We start from the raw sequence: 18,337 nt of genomic DNA, 5'->3' as shown, positions 1-18,337 counted from the left end.
CAGGCACTGTTACTTATTGTATGTCTCTTTAAATTTCTGTTTATTGGGAACTGCATTGCTAGTACAGTGGTCAATTGGCTACCCTAAGCAGGATGCTAGATTAGTTTTTATTGACTCTCCATCCTGACCAGTTCCATCTCTGACTGCCTCTCTCTCTATTTAAATGTGAGACAACCTCATTCCTTTTCTGTACAGTGCTCAGGCTCCTGATCATTTTCTCCCTGGGCTTAGCACTATATTCCTCTCTTAAGGCACACTACCTGCTTTTTTAGACCATCTCCCTCTCTTTTTAAATAACATTCCTTTATTTGACCCTGGGTTGATTTGCTTGCTATGGTTTAGTGCAGTTTCTTTGGGATAGTTTCCCAAGCCATTGCTTCCTTTACCAGTTCACCAACACAGCATGCCTATTTCAAGTGGCTTGACTTTCCCCCTGAATCTCATGTGCTTCAGCCACCCATGGTATGTTTCATTAGCTAATTGCAGATTGCAATATTTTTATATCATTTAATCCCTGGCAATTTTGTCTTGTCTCTGGAAATGCTTCTCATAACCACTTACTACTTGACCTGCAAGATTAAAAATTTAGTAGCCATTTGAAAAGACAATCGTCTGAATATTTCTGCCACTGTAACCCCAACGGCAGGCAGAAAGTAGTTTAGGATCCACTGCTCGATCACAAGGTGATGTGCAATAGATAGGCAAGAGTTTCTGCCTCCCAATTGTTTAATGTTAGAAGCAACAAAAAACTTTAAATTAGGCTGCTGAAATGAAGAAAAGTTGAGGAGGGGAAATTGTGGATTTGTGTGCAAAAGGACTGTGAGCTCAGTTCTGGTCCTGAAACAGAGGGCTGGTTAGGATGATACAGCTCGTACTCCTGCCCATCTTGCAGTCAGATGAAAGTGAGCTTGTATCCCCTGCCACTATTTAATCACATGAGGGTGGAATGTCCAATTTACTTCCATGTGACTACGCAGCAACAGGGATGGCACTCAAGGTGGGAGGGAAATGTGTATATGCACTTGCTCCTGATCATGTGGTGGGTGGATGTGTTGGACATATTTACTTATTTTATTTACATATTTGTTATAGTTATACCTCGCTCCAAACTTCTGTCTCTCTAGGTGGTTTACAGCAACATAAAACAAATGAAAACTGAAATTAAAACCTTAAAACAATATAAAACCACAAGTCTAGTTTTAAAGTTATGGTCTGAACTAGCTCAAATTTCTCGTCTGAGCATTTCTCGTCTGAGCATGCTCAAAGACACGCTGATGCTTTACTTTAAGTGTGTGATTGCCATTTCAAGCCACCCTTATGCACCTGGCTTTGGATGATGGACCTCCTGGGTTCTAGTAGAAAATGAAGTGGATCCCTATCTACAACTTCACCTGGAAATATTTCATTGCCCAATTATCTTTGTTCTGAGAATTGTTCCCAATATTTTATAAAGTTCTTTACTCCAGTTTAAGCATAAAAATGGGAAAGAGCAACATAATACTAGAAAATGACTAACAGAAATAGAGAAGCTCATCTCAAGCTCATCCTGAACTGGAATACTTAGTCTTACTAAAAAAAGAAATAAAAAGTCCAGTGCATTTTGAATAACCTTTTCTTCAGGGCAAAAAGTCAATTGCTTCTCCTCAAGGAAAATTCTTGAAGGAATTTTTGAAGGGGGATCACAGATCAGAGGTAATGCATATATTTGCATGTTGAAAGAACTACACTGGCTGCTGATATGTTTCCAGGCAAAATACAAGGTGCTGGTGATTACCTATCAAACCCTAAACAGCTTAGGCCCTGGATATTTAAGAGAATGTCTTCTTCACCATGAGCCCCACCAGCTGTTAAGATCATCTAGAGAGGTTCGCATGTGGCTGCCGCCAACTTGTTTGGCGGCTTCTTGAGAATGGGCCTCCTCCATTGCTGTCCCTGGTCTTTGGAATGTGCTCCCTGTTGAAATAAGAGCCTCCCTATCTCTGGCAACTTTTAAAAAGGCACTAAAGACACATTTATTCACCCAGGCTTTTAATTAGATCTATGGTTTTAAATTTTAATGTTGGTTTTAAATGATTTTAATGTTTAAATGATTTTAATTGTTTAATTGATTTAGTTTGAATTTTAATTGTTAATTGATTTTAATTTTATTTTGTTGTAAACTGCCCTGAGCCATTTTTGGAAGGGCAGCATATAAATACATAAAATAAATAAATAAATAAAATCCCATATCCAGTTCCTATGATCTCCATTGAAAAGCATCTTGTCTGGTACAGTTGGAAAAGATCTCTGCCCGAATCCTTGGAGAGTTGCTGCTATTCAGAGGGACAATACTTGGCTAGAGATGCTGTCTGCATATGCTGTCCTTTAGGAAGTTTTATCTAGAAGGATCTCTTGATAACATGCCATGCAAGTAGCAATACACAAAGGAGAACTGCAAAGCTGTATGTTTTTGGTACATGTGCATTGCCAAAAATGAACTGCAACCAAAACTATTCCCTGCCTATATATTGTATTATGTATTGTAAGGGGCAGGTGGGGCGGGGGAGAGCGAGAACATATGGCTTTTAAAAAGCTATTTGGGGCTTTGACAGGCCAAACCGCCCCACCCTCCCAGAACATGAGGAATATATTTACACATTTATCATTGGGGTGACAGCCCCTTTTAAAAATGAATAGATTGTATTTGTGGTGCACCTGCCACTTCTGTCAAATCCAAGTGCTTTAAATACATGAAAGGAGCAAGGATATTGACTGCAAGAATTGAGTCTGCTTGGTTACAATCAGATAGACAGTTATCTCACAGGAAAAAGCTGAGCTGCTAAATACTTCATATATTCACATGCTATTAGCAATCCTCCATGAGGTGAAGGGATAATCTCTTGCTGTCTCCCCAAGGGCTGGAGTCCTTATCAGGAGTCCTCTGCATTCCCTCTTTTCTTTTGACTACTTGAAATAAGGGGTGTTGAGGGACAGATCTTCATCTACTGCGGATTGACTAACCTTCATGGACAGTGGAGCTACTTGATTTATGCCGGCTGCCTGGATCTTTAATAATTTATTGAATATCTTAATGAACTTCATCCCTGAAGGCTCAGGGCAGATAACATTTCTATAAGAACGCTTAAGATAGTACTAATCAAAAACTTAAGTCAGAGATGCAGCTAAACTGTTCTCGTCCTCCAGTTTATTTATCCCCAGTTGATCATTAAAGGACTGCCCAGCTGGAGAGATCTTCTATCGCTTCTTGGAAGATACTTTGGCTTCAGCAGTTCCAAATCTTACAATATAACTGCAGATGATCCTTCCTGCATATAATACTACTGTGGGAAGGGCACAAGGGCCTTTGTTGGGGCTGACTGTAGAGATTATAGTAGAAAGACAAAAATCAGCTGCTATTATCTGTGGGCTTTATATGAAACTAGCTGGGCCGGGCGCAGAGCATCTGCCGGCCCACTTCTGCCCCCGCCTGGCCATGGTTTCTGGTTGGCTTTCAAGCTGGCCCGCCCCCTCCTTCTGCCTGCCTCCACCTCCTCATCCCGGCAGCCATTTTCTCCTGTTCCCCATCGCTAGTCCGGCAGCTGCTCGTGAACTCTTGCTAGAGCTGCCACACATGGGTTTAGCGATGGGTATTCCTAGGAGAAATAAATATTATAGATAGATGATTGAGTTGCCTATGGAAGTTGAAACACACTCTCACACAACTCCCACAATGTGGTCCTTGCAAGACTTCTTCAGCAGTCAAGTTGTGAAGTGGGTAGCCTAGCAACAAGTTGAAGTTTTCAGTATTTTGCAGCATTTTCAGGCACATTCAATTAACTCTTATCTAAACTTCTGAACAGTTTCCCTCAATTAAAAAAAGAAGCTATGCCCTTTATAAGTCATTTCATCTATGTTTAACGTATGCTTTATTTCCCCTCCCCACCTTCTCCTAGGTGAAAGAGCTGAATGTGGAACTACTAGGTAAGTGAATGGAAGTGGGAATCCAGTCTTTTGCATTTTCCATTCTGGGGAGTGGTTGACAAAGGGCTCAGTCTAGATTTAAAATGTATCTGCAGCATGTTTAAAGCTCTTGGTAAAAATCCTCCAGCCATGTGCTGTGGAGAGAGATTGCAAAAGGTAACTCTCTGCACAAGCAGCCTGGTTGTGTCTGCATTGCCTAAATGGATTAATTAGGAAGATGATAAACAGCCCCTTGTTTTTGTTGCAGTGTAATTTTCAGCTGACTGGCTCTGAAATCCTGAGAAATCCTGTGTCAGCACGGTGCATTGCAGTGTTTCTGTGGATATATCTGAGTCTGTTCAGCTATTCATAGTCTCTTTATTATGCGGACCCATCCATTTAGCCAATCACTCACTGTCCTTCCAGTGTTCATTCCAGGGCAGAGTATGGAGTTTAAATCTACACATATGACTCTAAGATGAACGAACACACACACACACACACACACACACACACACACACACACACACACTGGTGCTTTTTGGTGCATGGTGCTTTCTGAATAATTCTGTCACCCATAGTAGGTAGGAAGAGGCAGTACGAATAAAACTAAACATTGGATTCTTAGGGGATAGGAGAGTACAGAAAGATAAGTCAGGTGTAGAAAACTGACAGAAGAGAGGTGATGACAGGAATTGGAAGGAGTGCAACAACGATTCACAAAGCTGTGAAAAGTTAATCCAGAAGTAGTATTCATGGTAGTGGAAGGGAAGAGGAGCTTGTGGAAGAATTCATGGGTGAGATGAAAGCAGGAGAACTTGCCATGGGCCTTTGGAATATGGTGAAATACAAACTCGGAAGGGTACCTGGTTCGGAAAACAAAGCCAAAAGCTTCTTAACACAGAGGCTGGGGCAAAAATCTCATAGCCGAGAGCCTCGTGATGCACAGCATGGACTGCCACTTCTCCCCTTTGCACTACTGCCTGCTGATTCCACCATTTCACAGCTATAATCTCAAGACTGTAGTTTTTTGAGTGAACTGTGTGAAGAGACAGACCTCTGATGGCCCTCATAATGTATCAGGGCCTCTTCACAGACCTCTGTGGGTTGCTTGAGAGAAGCTGCAGCCTTTTAAAACAGTTCATGTTGGTTGTGCAGATGTACCACTAGCAGCCTTGCGCAGCCATTGCTTCTCTCTTGCTATCTCCTGGCGAGATTACTGTGGTCTCCCTGCTTTCACTAAGCCCACAATTAGTGAACACTTTCTGGGAAATCAGGACCCAGGCTGTTGAGGTCTTAGTAACAACAACAACAACGACAATTTATATACCACTTTTCAACAAAAGTTTCCGAAGCAGTTTACAGAGAGAAATAATAAATAAGATGGCTCCCTGTCCCCAAAGGGCTCACTATCTAAAAAGAAACATAAGATAGACACCAGTAACAGTCACTGGAGGTACTATGCTGGGGGTGGATAGGGCCAGTTACTCTCCCCCTGCTCAATAAAGAGAATCACCACGTATAAAAGGTGTCTCTTTGCCCAGTATAGTAAAGCTCTATAATGCCTGTTTCCTTGTTTGTTTGTGTAAAAGAACAATATCCAGTGTCTGCAATGCATTCCACTCAAGGACCTGAGCAGAGCACATAGGTTTTCTTGCACTAAAGGCCACTTCTGCTCACAATTGAGCTTCCCTAATATGCTCATACTGCATGGGAAATGGCAATGGTAAACCCATCCTGTATTCTACTAAAGACAACCACAGGGTTCTGTGGTCACCAGGAGTCGACATCGACTTTATGGCACACTTTACCTTTAATATGCACAGCACAAGGCCTTGCAAGATTGAAGTCTGCCTGTAACAATGTCTATAGATGCATTTCAGTGTCTGCATGTTTCTAGCTGAAGCAGGTGTGGGGTGGAAATTTTCCATTTCTTCTTGAACTCCCAAGGCAGCAATTGTTTTTCAGTGTAGTTTGCAAAGATATATAACAATAAGATGTGGGATCCAATGTGCAGGACAGTAGAATTGCCAGCTTCCCCTTCTGATCTTATAGAAACCTCTAATTATCTTTTTATAGTACTGCTTCAGTGTTGGTTAAAGTGTGCAGTACTAGGGGGAAAAACCAGAATGATTTTGCAAATGCTGGAGTAGATGACTGTTGTCTCTCTCTGTGCTGAACTGGAGTACAGATATATGAAACACTTTTTCCATTTCCATTGAAGCAGATGAGAATAATATGGGGCTGCAGAGCCCATTAGTTGATGCTGAATGTAGAGAAGATCTCTTCTAATTGGTTGGAAACTAATTTTAGTGCACTTTTAGCAAGGTCTAAAATGCCTTTTATGTTCTAGAGCCTCTCAGTATGCAGTCTGATCTCTGACCATGAAAGACAGTGCAAAAATTTAAAATGCCAGAGCCGTGGTTGGGGTGATGGACGTATTGAAGTGAAAAGTTCTCCTGAGTGGAACAAATCTGCTTTGCCTCCTGGCATACTGGGTGACTTCCTTCCCTTTATCAGCCACACTGACACCAACAGAGTCTGATAGGAAGTGATCATAGGAGGAGCACAGTCTGCACTGCTCAAAGGCAGTGTTTAGATATTTGTCCTGTCTTATGGTCAATTTTTTTTCTTGCTCTGGGTTACTTGTAAAAATCAGTTCTTGTAATACCTATAATAAAACAGTTTATCTAAATGCTTTGAAATTAAGAGCCCTAAAAATATTGTCCTACATGTTTGTTTATACACACACAGGCCAGCATTTCAGTGTTCATCAAATCCTTCTCTCCTCCCTTGCTCACCCCTTATTCTCCAAGAGATGGAGAATATCTCTTATAATAATACCCAGGGTTGGCACCAAAGGCCCCTAACTAATCTTTCAGGCTGTTCTCACGCACAGCCTAAACTGGGCTAGGGGCACCCAGCCTGGGTTAGGCGGCGTGTGAGAACTGCCGGGATTGGGCCCAATCCTGGCAGGCCAGTGCCGCCTAACCCCATTGTGAAACCCACCTTCTAAACGAGGTTAAGGGAAAGAGCGCTTATTTAGCCCCATTTTAAAAAATTGTGTGCAGAGCCGGCTGCTTTTAACCAGCACTGAAGCACCTGCCCATCACTGTGGGGCTCCCCACAATGCACTGTGCACTCATGTGGTGCATTATGGGATTTCCAGAGGCTGGGATGACACATCCCAGCCCCTGACTCTCTGCACTGCCTCGTAGTGGTTGTCTGCAGTAGGGAAGGTACGTTTGAGCAGTCTTTCCAACTACTTACCCGGTAGCCCCCTGTAGTGATCAGGCTTCCCTCCCTCTAAAGAGTTAACTAGAAGTGAACCCTGTCTTGACTGACAGGCTGGTGAACTCCAGGGCTTAGCCAATCAACATACTGGGTGAATGGAACCTAGGGAGTTGTTGCCAGGAAGAAGAGAGTTCTTTGTTAGAAGAAGCTAGGCTGGAGATGCACAGGAGGACATGTGGCCATGTACGTTGGCTGCAGGAGGATAACTGTAAAGTCTGGGAAGACAGGATTACAGGAGGCTTGAAGTTGCATGAGGATTTTGGTGAGTTCAAGCAGAGGCACTCTAACCCCCAGACCTTGGGGCCCCAGTCCATGGCCTCCAAGGTCTGGGGGGGGGCCTTCAAATGGCCAGAAGGTCCTCCTGCAGCCACTCCATCCCCCAAATCTTGGTGTTTTTTAAAAAAATATTCAGCCGCTGTGCAGCCTAGGGGTGGCTGCTGGGGGGGAGGGGGGTGAGCCAAGCAGTCCTTCTGCCCTCCTGTGGTGGCCGGAGTGGCACTGGGCCTGTTCCTGTGAGAGATCATTGCAAGCCCGTGACTGTATCTAAAAGCTGAGAAAGCCTCAGATGGAAGCAGTCCATAGTAATTGAATAAAACTGTTTTTTTAAAGTTCTTTTAACTTTTTAACTCCGGAAAAGGCCCCCCCCCGAGGAGTGGGGGAGGTTTCTCTGGTACAAACACATCCTCAAACAGTCAGAAGCTATCAGTTTTCTCACCATGTTTAGGCTTGCACGTGGAATATTTTTGTACTTGTCCAAGAGCCAAATTAAGAGAGTTTTTTCTGGGTTATCCAAGAGAAAGCCCAAAGAGTTTCTGTAAACAAAAGGGGTGGTGATGGCAGCATTTTGAACCTACCGATAATACAGAATAGTTTTAGGAGAAGCCTAGCCAGGCAGATCAGCAGAGATGATTCATCATTTCTTTCCCACATGTGAGCTTGCTCTGAGACAAAGGCTTTAATTCCCTACAGCCTCTCACTCAATTATAAGAATGGGCTCTTTGTCTATCCCCTTAATCAACCCAGTTATTTTTATGGTCGCTTCCAACAAATGACTGGGCTTATAAATTGGAATTTTTAAGGCGTAAGGGCTTGCTGCTGCTTCTTGAAAAAGAAGGTGGTTATGGATTATAACAAGGTTTAAGCGGAAGGTTATGGATTATGGTTATAGCAAAGGTTATGGATTCAGGAGTTTGGAAATATTCAGGGTTGTACTGGGAACTGTCTCTGCCAGGTCAACTGTTTGCTACAGGCAAATGGATGACTAGGCCATGCCAGTACTATTGTCTCTCAGACTGTCAGTTCAGAGTTCTGCCATCAGTCATTGGTTCTAGTTGGATAGGCAATACAAAGTGATGAAGAGGAAAAGCCAGCTGTACTGTGTACTGTGTTGTCATGGTAGCAAGCTCTACCCCAGGTGTAGTTTGCCTGCCAATAATGCATGAGTAAATTGAATACATAAACCCTGCAATTTGGATTATGTGCCTTCAGAATCAAAAGATGCTATAATGAAAGGACACTAAATTAATGAAAGAGAGTAAATCTCCACTGGAATTAACTACTGAGTGAGTTGCTTGGAACTGGAAACTGAGTGGTGTCCCTAGCTATGTTATTTATTTATTGTTGCATTGTTAGATGCCTCTGGGCCAGTGTTATGGGCAAAAATAATCAAAGTAATTAATTCCCAGGGTTCATTAATGAGGAATGGACAAAAGAATACTTTGCACCTTTTGTTTTCTCCTCTCCCTGGATATACTTGAGAGGCAGATGGTTTAAAAAAATAAATAATGTCGAGCAGTTCTAAGAAGGCTACCCCCAAAGGTCAAAGGCTGGTTCATCCTTTCTCTACCACCCAAAGACAACCAAAGGCTGGTACACAAGAGAGAAAATTATAGAGTCACAAATATCCTTAGCCTGTGGTTTAATGTTACCTAGCCATCTAACAGAGGGCAGAGTGGGGCCCTTTACCCATTGTTTCTGTTTAAGTGCTAGCTAGAGAGAAATATGGAATTAAATTGCTTGCTTAGTTTAAAAAAGCACACTTGATTTATCTTTATATTCTTGCATCTCTGTTATCCTTACTGTAGATGTTGTAAAACTGCACTTGTCTATTCAGCTTAGCATAAACATTCTTGTTAGTGATATTAAACTGTCTTTCAAAATGTGTTATATATTACCCATAATATTACTTGTGGCAGATCCAGACATATTCCTTGTCGCTTGGGGATGCAAACAGAAGTACATCCTGCTAGTGGTTGGTCTACACGGTAGCGTGGTATAACCAATCCTACCCATCCTGCTTCTCTTGTGTCTGGGCATGAACGCTAAATGGGTTAAAACATCTCAAAAACACACCTAACAAAATGATGGGAAAGTAGTGCAAACTGTCCACATGTGCAGTATTGATACTATTTTCTTAAAAAATCAGGTTTTCCATTAATAAATATGACTTTTTAAGTTTGGGGAAAATTTCACCAGACAACCGGTTGTTGATACAAATATTTATATACCACTTTCCAACAAAGAGAGCAATTTTCATAGAAAAATAAATATAGTTCTCTGTCCCCAAAAGGCTCACAGTCTAAAATGGATGTATGACCATGTTGTGTATGAATCCCCCAAAAGACTATAAGGTGCAAAAAGCCTAGACTAAACACCCCTTCTGGTGATAAACTACATGGTTTATAACTACACCATTCGGGCAAGCTATGAGTGATAGATACTGGTATGGATATGAGAAGGGTTTCCCTGCAAAGAATATCATATACATTCACCTGGATTCAGAAAATTAATGATGACTTTTGAGCCTGAGTCAGGACTTTGAAGGATAGGAGTCCCATACTGTGCAGTAAGCTTTCCATCCCAATATGTTAGACTAGGTGTTTGTCGGGTAGCGGGGGCACTCACCACAGGCTCCTGACTTCTTCCATGGTGCAAAGCTAGGGGAGCAAGTTGTGTTCAAGGGTTGATCAAATACATCTCTCTGCTGTCAGATTCTCTCCTGCTCTGTCACCCACTTAAGTTGGGTTACTGTCACAGCTCGAGGAAAATACAAATTTCAGCAATAGATTTGGGATTCTGAACTGATTTGGGCTTCTGGTTGTAAAAGGCCCCAATAGGCTTTAGGCTTTAGTTCATTACAGCCTAAAGATTTCTGTACCTGCTTTGCCCTGCACAGTGCAGATCAGGTCCTTCCCTAGAGACATGCAGGAGCGGCTGGATAGCCCAGTTATTGCCATTCAAGTGGTAATACACAAAGGGAATTTGCAAAGCTGTGCACTTTTGGTACATGTGCATAGCCAGAAATGAACTGCAACCAACATTTTTTCCTGCCTAAGTATTGAAAAGAGAGAGAGAGATTTGGGGTTTTGGGAAGAACCCCACCACCACCCTCCCCATACCACACACACAATCTATATATATATATATATATATATATATACAATCGCCTGGTCATACTAGAAGCCACAAATATGGGTATGCTGCTGCGTGCCTACCTACCTATCCCCAACCTGATCTCATGCCCATGGTGCTTCTCAGCAATCTGTATGGTATCCTCCCCTCTCCTGTCAGAGTGGGTTGCTGCTAGTCTGCCTATGAAGTCCAGGTGAGTCCCTGTCACAAATTTCTTTCAGTATTTAAAATGCCAGACAGAAGGTGATAATGGCCACAAAATATGTTTGGCCCCAGTACATTTAGAGGCCGTTCCCCCCACCCCCGGTGTATTTATTTTATAGTCTTTGAAATATTTCCCTTCCATTGAATTCACGTTGTTGTTTTGTTGATCTCTTTTGTTCCATTTTTCTCAGGCCCCCATGTCTTCCCCCTAAACCACAGAAAATGAGGAGACCTAGGCCTCTCTCAGTCTATAATCATAAGCTCTTTAACGGCAATATGGAAACATTCATTAAGGTACTTGCTGTCTAACAGTGAGTCTGTGAACACTGTGGATGTAATGGTAGCTTTTTCTCTTCTAACCACTGACCTGCTTCCTTTTCTTGGACCTGGCCTTTCTCGTGCACTGCATATCACACCTTTAACATGGTTAGTATGCCCTCTGCCTCAGTGAAGACTTCTATTGGTAGTGGTTTCTTTTTACCGCAACCGTGAGACATGTGATATATCCAGTCTTGACGTCTCTCTCACTCCTGTTTTTGCCAACTGGGAGGGATGAGATAATAGTAATGACCCTTGTGGAACAGTATAGAAGCGCAACATTCTTTGTGCCTGTCAGCATGTTAATTCCAATCTGCCATATCTTTTCACTTCAGGCAGAACTGCTGTGGTTTTATAAGCTGCTGTTTATATGAACACCCTGGAGGTTAAAAGCAGCATGTCTGCCTCCTATGGAGAAAGATTTGCAGGAGATCAAAAAGGAAATAAAAATCCTTAAACATTGAGATGCTCAGATAGATAATGACTCTTAGCAATTTAAGAAAAGCGAGATGCTATTAGCAGCAGCCACATGTATTTTCATGTATACTAGACACAGCAAACTCTTGAATATTTGTTTTTTTGGAAGAAAGTGTCAAGGCAGCCAGCTGACAAGGGAGTGATGACCTGTGTCAAGGCATCTTTCTCCTTCTCCACTTTTAGGAATTCCTGAATACTGTATGTATTTCTTTGAAATTCAGAACATCTCAACACCACCACCCTTGCCACAATGTCTGCAGGAAGCAAAAAGCTGAGATTCTGGTTCACCATTTCTAAAGACTAAGAAAATATAGATCTCGGTTCAATGGTCCTGTGTATACGGCCAGCAGAGTGATAGGACAGGTTTCCATATTTTATTTAAATCAGCTTGATACAGTTGTTTTGGAGCTATTCAGCAAGGCAGGTGGAGGTCATATGACAAGTATTAGGCAGTTTTCCGCTTACATCCCAACTCCAAAAGATTAATATGTATAAAATCTGTTGCTGCCCTGAGCGCTACAGAAGAGTCTCAATTGATCTTGGTGGTGCTTGGAAAGAGCTATGGTTTAATAGACACTGTGGCAATAGAGAGAGGCTTTAATTGGACTGAGGAATTGGTACTATTTCACAGTCCATCTCTATTCAGTATTCAGCCGTGTGCCTAAGGCAAGTCTTGAAAATCGGTTGCTGAGCTAGCAATTTAGAAAGATGTGTTGTCTAAATCAGTAAATATTATTGCAAGAAGCAACACACTTAAGTCTCTCCTCCTCCTCCCTGCCCGCCACCATTTGTTGTTGTTCTAGTACAAGAGCAAATTACTTTTTGAATGGCCCCAGATGTCTTGACTCAACTGTCTGACTTTTTTTGGGGGGAGGCTGTAATATTATGCATTCATCATGCTTGATGAATGCATAATATAAACTTTTAGATTGTTCATGGAGCTTGCTATTCCTCTTGGGAACTAGTGCTGGCCCCAATGTACTTTCCAGAGGGAGGTCTGAAGGCATGTGAGGCAGTTCGACTCCCAAAGCTAAGCAGGATCCTTTTAAGCTGCTTGGATGAGAAATCACCTGGGAACCATACTGTTTCTAAACTCGAGATCCTTGTAGAAAGAGCAGCTGGCATAATAATAATAATAATAATAATAATAATAATAAAAAATAATACCGTTGAAGCCTACAACCAAAAAATAGACTGGCTGACATCCTGACTAATGAAGCAGGTGCTCTTTGAGTAAATGTGGGGATGTGCTGGGAGCCCTTGCACAACTCTCCCAGTCCCATATTGTGCTGCAGCCCTTAGCATCCCAAGGGCTCCCTGTTGCTCCAGAAGGGTTTTGCAAGACTAGAAGCACATCGCTGACCCTCAGCAACATGTCTGATTGCGCAGAGCCCTTCCAGAGCATGTGGTGAGTGCGCCAAACTCCCAAGGACTGTGGCACATGCAGGAGCACTGAGGGCGTTGCATGAAATTGCACAAAAGTGGAGTCCCTTAAGATAAAGAGTTTATGGAGGAAAATGAGTAGACGTGTATTTGGAAGCAGCAGAATTTCAATGTTAGATTATAACCCGTCCCTTGAAGTGCACCTGCTTCATTAGTCTGGATGTCAGCCAGTGTGTTTAATCAGTGTGTGTGTGCGCGCGCGCATGTACGTACGTACGTACGTACGTGTACACAGAGCTTCTTAGCAGTCCCTTTGAGTTTGCCAGATCATGGTGCTGCTGTGACATTAGAAGACAGAATTCTGCTTCTATGCAACTCATAACAGCCCTGACAGGGTCTGTATATGGTAGCCCTATGTATTCTTGACTTGGGATCTCTTGCCCTGCAAAGCTTTCATGCCTGTGCACTTGCTTCCTACCAATAAGGCCAGCCATCCCACTGCCTATCTTGTCCCATTTTGTTTAGCCATCTTATCTTTTGGTATTTCCCATCCCTGTTTATAGCTTGATCTTATAAGCACTGTGAAGGTTTTTCCCCACAGCTCCCTCTCACGAGTCTCAATTCCTTATATTTCACCTTTCCCTTTCATCTACCCTCCCATCACTTTACTTTTTCTCAGTCAATTCCTAGTCTGGATCCTTTTTCAGCCACTCTGCCTTTGGGCTTCCTGCTTCTATCACCTGGAACCTCTTTCCAGTCCTCAAGCTGCTCCACAACTTACCTTGATGGAAACTGTGTGTGAACTTCTTTATTGGTGTAGCAAAAATGTGCCCAATGCATTTCGGCTGTAAGCTTTCTTCAGGGGCAGTCTCTCTGCAGAGAGTGTAGTAAGGAAGAAGTCCTCTTTTTAAACAAAGATCTCTTACAAGATTACTGGATAAATGCTCCTGCAAAAAGCTTACAGCTGAAACACATTGGGCACATTATTTTTAAACCAATAAAGAAGCTTGCACACAATTTCCAGTGTCTTAAGACTTTCTCATTGCTTTTGCATTGGATGTTTCCTGGTTGTTGTTTTTTGCTGTTTTCCACAACTTGCATGTAACCTTAGGTTCTGTTTGAAATTTTAATCCCAGCCAAAACCAATCACTTTGCCTTCCTTCACAGAAGCTAGATAGGGACTGCAAACATTCTTACAGATCTCTTCTCCAAGCATTTGAAATGTTCATGAGCAACATTTAGTGCCATCTCTCCAACTCAATCCATTGGTGTGAGGGACTTCTGCCACAAGTACAATTCGTGATAGATAATTGTTTATGTTGCCTGCTCAAGGTTTTTCTGCGCACCCAATCTCCAGATGTGTGATATTCCTCTACCATCACGACTTCCCATTGTTGAGATGAAACTGGGTACCTGTAAGAGTAGATAGTTTCTTACGTGTTGAGGCTGACTTTTTTAGTATGGCGGCACACAGTGAAACTTTATTGTGAATGACTCAGTGTACATCTGGATCATCATTCAGCATGCCTTGGATGCTCAATGAACCTTGTTTTAAACAGGATAGCTTATCACCACAAGCAAAAATACAATCCAGACCAAAATAATTATAATTAATAATAATATTTATTTCTTAGCCACCCCATAACAAATTGTTAAAAATAAAATAATTGAACCTGTTTAATTCTTAACAGTTAAACTTTAGGTTTTTGGTATCACTTAAAACTAGCATAATACTCATTGTTCCAAAATGAATTAATTGCATTGGAAATTTACCTAGAAAGGGGAGTCCCTTCCAATAAAGAATTTCTGGAGAAAAACCAGTGATAGTACATTTTGAAGCAGCAAGATTTCAACGTTAAATCATAACCAAATTAGTAATCCTAGCTACATTTTCCTGGAAACATGGACTGCTTGAGTGTGAGAGGCATAATAAAACTCTCTTAATGAGGTGTGGTGATGTTTTCAGAGAAAGGAATTTTACTACAAATTGACATTTCCCTTTGTTCTTCTGTGATTAAGGTTTTTATCTTATGAATGTGCCCAATTCCAGCCCCAGTAATAAACATGACATTTAACATTGTCCTGAAGCATTTTTGTTGTATTAATTGTGTGAGTATATTCGTGTGAAATCTTACCCATGGGAGGAAGACAATAACATTTCCTTACATTGTGAACTCCCACTTTGGCAATAGCCTGGCCACGAGGGAAGGGTTCTGGCCACTTCCTGAAAGGTGAGGAATTCAGTTTTCACTAACAGGGTTGTGAGAGAGTCTTGCTTACTTCTGTGAATGTGGGCAGTGGATCTGTTGGCAGAAATGACAATAAATCTGACAGGAGATTTCTGAATTCTGTCACTGAGGCTGAACGGTTGTATACTAAGTTGTTACAGGGAGTGTTTGAGCTTGAACTAGATCCTCCTATGCTGCCATTGCATTTAAGCTTTCATAGCCTCTGGAAGATATGCTTACTTTAACTGATCTTATTCTTGCTTAACCTTTTCTTTTTTCCCTGCTTTGCTGCTTTATTTGCTTATCAGAGGAAGAAGAAATGCTCGAACAAGAAACCAGGTATTTACTAGAGAGCCTCCTATCTGGGGAAAAAAATTAGGGGTGTGTGTGTGTGTGTGTATACATACACACATGAACTAAATTGAAGGGGATGCACTGGTATCCCTTGTGGAAAATATGCCAATTTGTAAAGCCAACCTCTTTCTCTCCTTAGAGCTCACATGAAGTGTTTGATTTTAAAATGAACGCAAATGCCAGAATTTGTCCAGAATTTGATCCTTGCCTTCTGCTCCCCACTAGCTACAAGCTAGCATTTCAAAAATGTTTGCCTCTAGGCAAAGATTCGTGTTTTGAGACTGTAATGTTTGGATGGTGTAATCAAACAATAGTGTAACTTCACAGAAGACATGGCCTGGCTCATAGCTACACTTCTGCAAAGTGTTAGTCATGATCCAGTTGCATTACTTTATATGTTGCTTCAGTTTGTTAAACCACTGATACCAAAAAACAGCTTCTCGTTTGGTTCTATCAAGGAATTTTCCTCTCAAATAAATGACAGTATGCAGAAGGTGTAAAGAAAGTGCTGTTTGAAAACTTACAATGGTCTTATCTTAATTTCTTGCTAACTCTCTGACTAAACTAATAGTGCTCATTTTTCAACCTGAGGCTTTTGTGCAGTTTTTGCTTGACTGTGTTTCTTTAAAGCATTGGCTTCCTTCAGCAAACTAAGATATCCGGTTGATTTTTTTAAAAATTGTTTTTATTTCAAAGGATTCAGGACAGGCCATTCCACTTGTAGTTGAAAGTTGCATCCGATACATCAATTTATATGGTAAGCTCATTTGATTCCTCAGTGTTTTCCTAGGAAGCTTTATAACAAGAACTTATTTTCCCCTGAAATGCGATGAATATGCCAGCTGCCTGGATTAATTATATGGCCTAAGTCTTAATGATAGCTATTTGATGTATAATTGGTTTAGTATAAACATTGAATGTTTTGTGAGTGATAAATATTTGGTGTACACATGTGTTTGCTGGCCAAATGGTTTGTGTCAGTCTCTGTCCAAATACTTGTGAATTGAACCAATTGCAGCCTTTCCATCTACGGCACTGGGTCATTGATCAGATGGTGTTGAGGAATTCACATTGGTTCTAGAACCAAAGGCAGGCAATAAAAGGCCATATCAAGCTCACTCAAGCCCTTCCATTGGGAAAAGCCCCCTCTCTCCACTTGATGAACCTGCTCCTTATGGTTGATTCTCAAAGTAAATGTGTGGCTGCCTAAGTTGCAGGGAGAAACTCTGATGGAATAGATAGGGTCTTTGAGCTTTCCCTGTCTCTGTTCTAGGGAGTTTGGAAATGGAGGTCAGTCTTAACATATTCCTCTTTCCTGTAGCTAAATTGGCTCTCACCTATCTAGCTGAATCTTCTCTCTCAATTTACGTGTTTGAACTGTCAGAGATTAGTAACTGGAGGTGAAATTCTGTGTTCAGATTTGGGTGAAACAAGTACATCTAAAATCAGACTACCCCTTTCTACTTCTGCTGATTTTGCTTTACATTTCTTGTGGTAATTTTCTTGTGTGACCAGTGAGGTTGCTAAAGAGAACTTCCTGACAGGGATGTGCATGGCTCAGAACCGGTCCGGTTTGGCACGGGCCGGGGGGGGGGGTTGTAGCTTTAAGGGCGGGGGGGTAGTACTTACCCCCCCCGCGCCACTCTTCCCCCTCCGGCGCTGTGGTTTTTGGTAAAGTTTCTGGGGTGGCAGCGTTCCTCCCTGCCGCCCCTGTCCCCGTCGTTAGCCTGTCAGAGCCTAAGTAAGTAACACGCATGCGCCCGTTCTGGCGTGCGTGCGCACCTGTCGCCGCCGCGTGCGCTCCTCATACATCACACACGCGCGGCAGTGGCAGGTGCGCACGCGCACCGGAATGGGCGCATGCATGTTACTTACTTAGGCTCTGGCAGGCTAACGACGGGGGCAGGGGCGGCAGGGAGGAACGCTGCCACCCCAGAAATGTTACCAAAAACCACAGCGCCGGAGGGGGAAGAGCAGCGGGGGGGGTAAGTACTACCCCCCCGCCCTTAAAGCTACAACCCCCCTCCATGCCTAGCTGCCGGACCGGCTCGGATCTGAACCGGTTCGGAGGCCTCCAGCATGGCCTCTGAACCGGTTCGGGCACATCCCTACTTCCTGACATGCATCTGATTTAACCCTATATGTTTGTTAGATAATATTATAGTTGCTGGGCATCAGATTACATATACAAGACTTTAGATCAGTGTTCCCTCTAACAGATTCTTAGATGTTGTTGACTACAGCTCCCAGATCCCCAGCTTCAATGGCTTTTGCTTGGGGATTCTGGGAGTTGTAGTCAACAACAACTGGGAATCCTTTTTAGAGGGAACACTGTTTCAGATATGTTGTCATATATTAGTACACAGACAAATAAGGCAGCAACATGATATAGAATTTGATTCACTTGGTTTTGATTCATTTGTAACTAGTATGTGTTATGAAGTTTGAAGCTTTTGATCACTGGCTAGTTTTCTATATTTCATCACTACAATGTGGTATTTAAATTCAGAAATAAACAAAAGGTGAGCCAAAGTGAGTACAATTCTAAACACAGGGTTTGTTTCCAAAAACAATTAAATAAGCCTTATTTCTTCTCATTTCAGGTTTACAACAACAGGGTATTTTTAGAGTTCCAGGATCTCAGGTTGAAGTAAATGATATCAAGAACTCATTTGAAAGAGGTATGCACGTAGCCTGATATCCTCATAAGATAACTTGCTGCCACTTAT

At 42.2% G+C, this 18,337-nt stretch overlaps 1 protein-coding gene and 1 long non-coding RNA gene across 9 annotated transcripts in view; one reads left to right on the top strand and one right to left on the bottom strand.

The window, feature by feature from the left end:
- The window catches only part of SRGAP3 (SLIT-ROBO Rho GTPase activating protein 3), a 289,377-nt gene that overhangs the window by 236,202 nt on the left and 34,838 nt on the right, over nt 1–18,337 (top strand). For 3 of the 4 annotated variants that reach the window (XM_053303031.1, XM_053303033.1, XM_053303034.1), the window contains exons 11-14: nt 3,933–3,960; nt 11,040–11,142; nt 16,305–16,365; nt 18,212–18,289. In XM_053303031.1, the coding sequence (XP_053159006.1) occupies nt 3,933–3,960; nt 11,040–11,142; nt 16,305–16,365; nt 18,212–18,289 (270 nt within the window). Of the gene's footprint in view, nt 1–3,932; nt 3,961–11,039; nt 11,143–15,562; nt 15,594–16,304; nt 16,366–18,211; nt 18,290–18,337 lie in introns of all 4 variants that reach the window. The other variant, XM_053303032.1, reaches the window with a different exon arrangement.
- The window catches only part of LOC128347846 (uncharacterized), a 74,370-nt gene continuing 65,778 nt past the window's right edge, over nt 9,746–18,337 (bottom strand). For 4 of the 5 annotated variants that reach the window (XR_008317770.1, XR_008317769.1, XR_008317772.1 and 1 more), the window contains one exon: nt 9,746–14,439. This is a non-coding gene — a long non-coding RNA (uncharacterized LOC128347846). The remainder of the gene's footprint in view (nt 14,440–18,337) is intronic. The other variant, XR_008317771.1, reaches the window with a different exon arrangement.

Source organism: Hemicordylus capensis, chromosome 2 (assembly GCF_027244095.1).
Source record: "Hemicordylus capensis ecotype Gifberg chromosome 2, rHemCap1.1.pri, whole genome shotgun sequence".
Lineage (NCBI taxonomy): Eukaryota > Metazoa > Chordata > Lepidosauria > Squamata > Cordylidae > Hemicordylus > Hemicordylus capensis.
The sequence above is the reverse complement of the archived record's forward strand: the minus strand, read 5'-3'. Positions and strand labels throughout refer to the sequence as shown.